This window comes from Triticum aestivum, chromosome 7A, assembly GCF_018294505.1.
Source record: "Triticum aestivum cultivar Chinese Spring chromosome 7A, IWGSC CS RefSeq v2.1, whole genome shotgun sequence".
Classification (NCBI taxonomy): Eukaryota; Viridiplantae; Streptophyta; class Magnoliopsida; order Poales; family Poaceae; genus Triticum; species Triticum aestivum.
The window spans coordinates 345,841,337-345,849,337 of NC_057812.1; the positions used below are offsets into that span (position 1 = coordinate 345,841,337).

The 8,001-nt window shown below is 47.3% G+C and overlaps 1 protein-coding gene across 1 annotated transcript in view; it reads right to left on the minus strand.

The window, feature by feature from the left end:
• Positions 1-1,188: 1,188 nt before the first annotated feature.
• LOC123154555 (uncharacterized) overlaps positions 1,189-8,001 on the minus strand; it is a 15,746-nt gene continuing 8,933 nt past the window's right edge. The window contains exons 4-5 of the mRNA XM_044573255.1: positions 1,823-2,103; positions 1,189-1,751 (exon numbers count right to left, since the gene is read on the minus strand). Of these exons, the coding sequence (XP_044429190.1) occupies positions 1,319-1,751; positions 1,823-2,103 (714 nt within the window). The 3' untranslated portion in view covers positions 1,189-1,318. The remainder of the gene's footprint in view (positions 1,752-1,822; positions 2,104-8,001) is intronic.

Genomic DNA, 8,001 nt, shown 5'->3' on the forward strand with positions numbered 1-8,001 from the left:
TAGTCGGGTCGTCAAAGTCGTCTCCACCAAGTCGATAGTTATCATCTCATCGAAAGATCGGGCCCCTCGCCTCTATCATGGTATTTGTTAACGAGGTTCGCCGATATGGCTACATCCCCGGGGCATGACTACGGACGCTCCTCCATAAGATACCGCAACACCGGCCACCCGGGCGCCGGCACAAGCCGTCGGCTCCCCCGCGTACCTGTTGCTATCAAGTCATCATAGGTTTCAACGTGTGGTGCCCTCGATATATAAGAGGCCTAGGATACAACGTGTCCGACTCCTACACTACTCGTACCTAACCAACCCAATTACAACTCCAAGTCCACGTAACCTCTTGCGTACATAATATTCGACACAAATATAACAAAAAACAGTACCGAAAAGGTGTGTGCCATTTTTTTTATGACGAGAAGTTCACTAGTCTCAGTACTGCAATGTTTTTGCTTCAACAATGTCGTGCACTTGCATTGAGCGTGTAGTTCGGAAGTTGAAAAGAATATTAGCAGAATAGACCATGGGGCTCGAGCAATATATCATCAATTTTATTCCTCTTTATTCTTCTTAGAGGAGGAATGGGGAGGAGAAGAGCCGATGCGGCGGCGCCGGACCGACCAGACCACCCGCCACGGGATGGGGGTAGGTAGAGGTTGGAAGGAAGACTATACCTGGCCAAACGTGGAGGGTCGCTGGAGCAAGCCGCGAAGGCAGGAGGCGGCGGCCAAACCCTGGTTGCCGAGCGGCTAGGAGTTGCGCAGGTTGAGCGGGTGGCGAGTTACATTGCAATTTTCAAGGGCAGCGCGAACTAACCTGTGGTTGAATGGTTAGAGGGACTGTAGTATCACCAGCCCACCAGGGTTCAAGTCTTATGCTCGCATTTATTCCTAGATTTATTTTAGGATTTCCGATGATGCACATTCAGTGGGAGAAGACGTTCCCATCGACGACGAGGTGGCTACGGTGATTTCGTAAATTTCAAAATGATATGTCGGCTCAGTCTTTCAAAGGTGCCCATAGGGATAGGGTGTGCATGTGTAATGCACCAACTGCAAGAATTGCACTACGGAGAAGATACAACCTTTACATTCTTTGCTTCTCATTTTCTCTCTTTGGTTAGCTTATTATAGCATTGAAAAGCAAAAAAAAAGGCTGCAAAAGTCCAACTAAGCACAGCCTAAGACCCACTGGCTTCAACTTTCTCACTAATCTCATTCCAAGTTGATTCAATAAATTGTTATCTACAAGTTTGCATAGACAGCACTCCAACTAATATCTGAAACTAACTGCAACAGTAAATGGTTTTGTAAACTCTTTGTCAAAATGGAGCACTAAATTGATCGATCCAGGAACCAGCCAAAGATGCCCAATTCAGACTGCTTTCCACGAGAAACTCCCAAAACCATAGATCCACTGCAAGAACCGAAGAAAAGATTAGCAAAGCAAGTGTTTCATATCTATTCAAAGGCCACCCTGAAACCTCAGCCATCGTCTTCAAAAATGGAAGCGATTTTTTATCTAGCTCCCGGCTTCTTATTGACCATGCTGTGACCCATTGCACATTGGATGGGACCATATCTAGCTCTTCTCGAAGACGTCTTCCAAGGTCTGGCATATGCCCACCTCCGTACAGAACCGCTATTCTCTTGTACCCTCGGTTTATCGCACCCTTTATCTTCTCAGTTGCAACTCTGTTCCTTTCCCCAATTATAACTGACTTATCCTCAGCAGGTGCAGTCATAGCATTGAAACTGCATACGAGAAAAAGAAGAATTAGTAAATAAAGAACCATAACTAGCACTACTGGTTTGAATGTACTCACTCAGAGGTCAATTGCTTAGCCAGAAAAATCTTAAGAGCAGCTCCTAAATCTAGTTTGGATAATGCTTCCAGCTCAGGATATCCATCTTGCTTATCCACTGGCAAACAAAGCCCGGTGATAACAAATAGTCCAATAAGTGGCATTGGTAGAACACGCGAGGCCCATAGCAACTTGGATCTCCAGAAATCAAGACCAGCTGGAGAAGTTGGTTGTACCAATGCTTTAGTTGATTTCAGGGTCATGTCCACTGCAAATGTGAGAAAGCTTTCACCTCTTTCAGTCTGAAAACCATAAAAGGCAGAATACATTTAGTCCACAATTTTTTGGAGGCCACGACAGAAAGAGCAATGCACAAATGAGCATAAGAAGCTGTTTGCTATGAAATCTGCAAATTCTGCAAATCAAGAAGCTACACCCATCAACCTCCAACACTAATAACACAATTTCACCTTGAAACTTATCCTCTTGAGAAGTTTTACATGGAAAACTGCAAGCAGTGGAAAGACAAAATCTACTATTATATGCTAAATGTACTTCTGAGGATGATGAAGTCCAAGATGGCGGTGCTGATGACGATCACCAGTGAACAGGCTGCTGTGGTTTAGCTGGTGTCTCTTTTTGTGTGCTTTTGAGTGTAGCTGCGTTGATCAAATAAACTTCGGTCCTGGTCTGTTGACTTGTTGCCAGCGTCGATACCGTTTTATCTCTTCTGGGTTTTGGTTTGGCAAAATTGCCCTCCCTCTATAAATGCAGCCCTTAGGGGGTCGTTTAGACTCAGGTTTTGTTTAGCTAAAAAATAGCCATGGCTGCAACTTCGCATACTTCGTTTATGTCCAAGGACCAGGCCAAGACCGCTTATGAAACCCCAACTTTCATCATTTATCATTTATCTTTTATTTGCAACATCCAGATTGTAAATCTTGGTTCTTCTTTGTTCTCATTGCTTGCAGGAATTAGACCTTTGTGGTCAGGTTGATCATGCTCCGGCGTGGCCAATAACATCTCGGAGTTGGCTTAGAGATTGCTAAGGCGCAACGTCGTCGCGCGCTGTAGTCCAATCATCAAAGTCTGACTACCAAAATCAATAGCTACCATCTAATGGAGAGCCCGGGACACCCTTGCTCCTATTACCACGGTTGCTCCTCCTCCCCCGCTGGCCACCACTGCCCCTGCATCTCCAGATCCCGTGCCCTTGGTGGAGCAACGCCAGGGAGTCAGGGAACGGCGGCGAGGTGGAGCCACGCTTGCTAGGAGGCGGGCGGCGTGATGGAGGGGTTGTTGGCGCCGTAGAGCCGCGCTCGGGACAAGCTCGTAGGAAAGGAAGAGGGAGCCGCCGGGGGAAGCTGTGGTGCCTTAGAGGCGCTTGGTGGCAGTGGCCGAGCATGGTGAGACCTCGACCGGGTCGTGCCGCAGCGTGCGGCAGAAGATGGCGGCCAGGTGGCTGCGGAGCACGCAAGGAAGGAGTTGGAGGACGGTGCTAGGCGGTGCGCAGTGGAGAAGTTGGCGCTGGCGGTGACGAACTCGGCAAAGGTGAGGAGGGGCAAGTCCAGGAGCGAGTCCTTGACGGAGGAGCAGGCCATGGATGGCGCCGTGGTGGCCATAGCGCTCTTGGTCTTGCACATCTGATGCATGTGGACGCCAACCATCTGGTGATATTCCGGGAAGTTACCCGGCTGAGTGAGAGGCCGCCAACAGCCAGGCCGGAGTGGGGATGCCACACGGTGGTGGACCAGCGGGAAGGAATGAGGCAGAGGGAGCCGGTCATGGGTGGCGGTGGAAGGATGGATGTGTCTAGGTCAATTCATCAACATAACATCCAAACATGAAATTGGCATTGCCTACTTTGTTGGATTCCAACAAGCAGTTTCATTCGCAACCAAACAATAGATTTGGTATTGTGGCCTATTTCCAAAACAAGGCCAATTTGATATTGGACCCAATGCAATTCGTTGGCTCTCAATACGTACATCCTAACGGAGCATTATGTAATACAGATCACAATATATATTACCTTAGGCCTTGTTCGGTTGTCGTGGTTAGATTCCACGAGTGGTTTCTAACCTCCTAGAGATTGGGTGAACCCCTACTTGTCACCCAACCCTTGCTATTCCTCATCCGCATGAATCCTTGCGACCATAACCTGTTCGGTTACTCTCTTTCTGATCCATGTATATGAATCGTTGCCCTTGGTCAACATCAGGTCAGAATCAGGAGGAGATGGGAAAGAAGAGGAGGAGAGGGGAAGGAGAAGAGGCTTACCGGGTGGGAGAGAAGGGAGAGGTGGGGAAGTATGCCGCCATCGCCGCCTCCTAATGGCTGCGCCGCCATCGCCGCAGAATCGCTAGAGAGAGAGAGAGCTTGGGGACTCGGGGAGAGAGGCTCGATTTTGTTTCTTCTCGCGTACCGTTTCGTCCACCGGGAGGGATTGGTTCCACGGGTAGAGGGGCGAGGATTATATCCCGGGTAGTTCCAAGTGATTTGGGCGGGATTGGGCGGGGGTCTAGCCTCGGCCGGGTTTAATCGAATACGCTTATAAGGCAGGCCGAGGTCGAATCCCGGTCAGGCCGAAACCACGGGGTTTAGCGGGGATTGGGCTCCAATCCCGGCGGCGGAGGAGCTAACTGAACAAGGCCTTAATTGTATGTATTTGATTATCCAAATTCAAGCCTAGACTAATATTAATCCACTAGTATGTTGATTGTGTTACACACAGTTGGTTTTGTATTCAATTTGTATTAAAAAAACTTCCATATGGTTCTGATTTCTTAACTACTCCCTCCGTCCCACAAGCTATGTTAGCGTGAAAAACGATCTTATATTGTAGGACGGAGGGAGTATTAAAGATGTTACTCCCTACAATCCATACTAAATCAGCGACAATTAATATGGATCGGAGCGCAAAAAAATTGCAGTTACAGCTTGAACTCAAACAGTGAATTTATTTTATATTTCTGAACAAAGCGAGCAATATTATAGTAGTTCTCAACTTTGTAGTAACACCACCAACGTGAGTTAGTTCTTAAAATATGTTCAGTAAAATAAGGATCATTTGACTTTCCAAATTGAAGCTTTAACTAAAATTTAATCCAATAATAAAAGGGTTATGCAACATCAAAACATGGCAGGCAAGGAAGTGACCTACAACCATGCACATTATTAAGAATAGGCATGACGCACGAAGTGAAGATTGCTAACATGATTATGGATGGCTAGATAGGTCTAAAACTGTAAGCACTGGTATGGTGCAAGAAAGTTCACTGTGTTAATTTAATTACGACAGAAAATCACTGTTCACTATCGGACATAAGAGACATAACTAATGGTAATCTAATCCAAAGTTAGCTATCGTACCTACGGTTAGCAAGGGTGAAGATGCACAAACGAGTAATTTCTGCAGTAGCAAATGTACATGTTCTTAATAACACTTTTGCTAATGCTCAGTTGCCTTCTTTAAATCTTGGTCACCTAAAATTACTCACTACTAAGCCTAGATTGCTCCGTTGGAAGGTGTGAAACTTTAATGATATGTTACTGCATTTTCTGTTTGTAGGTTTTGTATGGAGTGACTTGGAGATGAAGACGCCTTAATGTTGATTCAACAGATTAGAAATGTGGAAATTTATGAATAGATAACCCCTTTGATAATAACAAACAGAACTCATGACCCTAAGTTTTCCACTTATTTCTAACTCCCACAGTGTCTTCCATTAATACATGTGTGCAATAATATTTATTTATTATGCCTCACTACTAGCAGCGCAGAAGCACGGACAGGTGATGTTCTTGAGTGTATCATCGTGATATTACATGATTGAGTAAAATATATAATTGAACTATTTCCTTGAGCAACTAACATGAGCTCTACCTCTTCATTACAAGTGGGAAAAGATCGGCCAGTTCTAGTCCAAAATCGATTCGAAATTTTCAATCCTCTTGGTAAACTAGGCCCGGAGCATACACAGAGTGGGAACATATAATATGTTACTGCATTTTTTGTTTGTAGGTTATATATGGAGTGACTTGGAGATGAAGATGGCTTAATGTTTATTCAGCGGATTAGAAATGTGGGAATATATGAATAGATAACCCCTTTACCGAATTTGTCAACATAATGAACACTTGGAGTTGAGATAATTGTCTAATCTCACATATGCAGTTCAGGAATTGAGAGAAAGCCCCAATACATTTGAATTGGAAAGAGCGCCCTTATGTGCTCAACACTTTGATGCTTTATGAACCCTAGAGGCATTGGTTCTTTTGTTCCACCATTGCTAAAATGGTGAAATTCCGTTGTTTGGCAATTGTATGAACAATATTAAAAAGAATTAGTCAATGACGACCAAGATCTTCTGATATTTAAATATTTCTCTTTAACTATCCAGAAAAACAATGTACTGATGTTTGGATTATCATCATAATATGGCTCAGTTCAGTATAATGGAAAATATGATAGTATGTAGGATGAAAGGATGCACTTAGTTGTGTTGATGTAGAACAGGCAAAGCATATGCTTTCTAGCAACAAAGAGCAAGCAAAATTGATACTATGGCTAAGAGAATTCATATTTATGCTGATGTGCAGCTTACTCGCTAGATGATGCATGGAGGAATACATATAAGATTTTGGTTGAACAGATTACATGCATCCTGCTTTAGATTTTAAGTTGAAAACATATGTGTTGTTTGATTTATTTGTTTTGTCAATATAATAAACGCTTTATGTATCTTTAACTTCTCATTTACCCAATATAATAAAATTAGTTTGTTGCTCCATTATTAGTTTTATATATTCTCAAGATAAATCAAGTCGTAGTGTTTTTAGTTGGCTCCAACCTCGCCAGCTTGTGGCTTCGTGCATTATAGAGCATCATCTTCGACAAAGCGTGGCTCAATTTGGACCGCCTCTTCGACACAATTAAGTGGGAGGCTAGGCCGTGGACTTTGGCAGGCGCAAGAGAGCTTGCAGCTATGATTCCAGAGGGGCGCACGACTAGCGTCTAGGGGCATCTTGTTGTACTTCGAGTGTACACTTCTTAGGACTTTTATACCGTGGGTGTGTCCTTCATAGGGCTTGTAATGATTCTTCTTGTTAGAAGGGAGAGAGGAAATTGGTGGAATAGTTCATTGATATTGCTTGAGCCTCGTGGGCATATATATAGGAGTACAAGGCAAGGTGGAATAAATCCTACACTATCCTATGTTTTCCATAATAACAATGATACTCAACACCCCCCCCCCCCGCAGTCACAACGGTAGCGACGCAGACGGTGAGACTGGAGAAGAATCTGAAGGCAAGTCGACCGACACCCCCCACAGTTGTAACGGTCGACGAGGTTGGAGTGGCAACCGACGAGGTTGCTCAAGCATGGCGGTAGCCCTTTGGGCTGTTTATTGAGGTAGCCGAGAGCGTAGGTGGTGTACCCGTAGTTGAGGTAGCCGGGCGAAGAACGCCATGGTCGGTGTCGAGTCGGGGGTTGCCGGTGTTGAGGTAGTCGCCGTGGAGCCGCGGAAGAAGAGCAGCGGCGACGGCGGCCTAAGGAGGCTGCGGCGGCTAGAGAAGGAGCGCGGCGGCGGTGCTCGAAGTAGGCGATAATGAACCCGACAGCGTGACGAAGACCGGCGCGGTCGGTGAAGTTCCCGCGCCAAGGGAGGCGGCGCGGCGCATATCACGTGGAAGTCAACGCGCGTGGACAGCGGTGGACCGTGTGCCGCAGCGTTACGGCCCTAAGGGGCGACGCAACGGCGGCGGGCAGGTCGGGGCGACGGCGGGGAAGACCTCAGGGCGATTGCAGGGATCGCGTGCCACGCTCGCTACGGCCCGACGGGGCGAGGTAGCAGCAGCGCGAGGGTCGGTGCAGCCTCGGGGACGGCCTGGAGCGGACGGCCTCGGTGCGGCGGTTGACCGCGGGCCGCGGCACTACGGCCTGAAGGGGCGACGCCGCGGCAGCGCGCAAGGTGGTGCAACCACGGGAACGGCCTCAGGGCGGCGGCGGAGATCACTTGCGGCGGCACTATGGCCAGAAGGGGCGACGCAGTGGCGCGCGGATTGGTGCAGCCACGGGGAGAACCACGGGGGCGGCGGCGCTGCGGCCCGACGGGGCGGCGCTGCGGCAGCCTGTTGCTCGATCGGCGAAGGGGCGCGCTGAACACGGGATAGGGCGGTGATGGCTGGCGTAGACC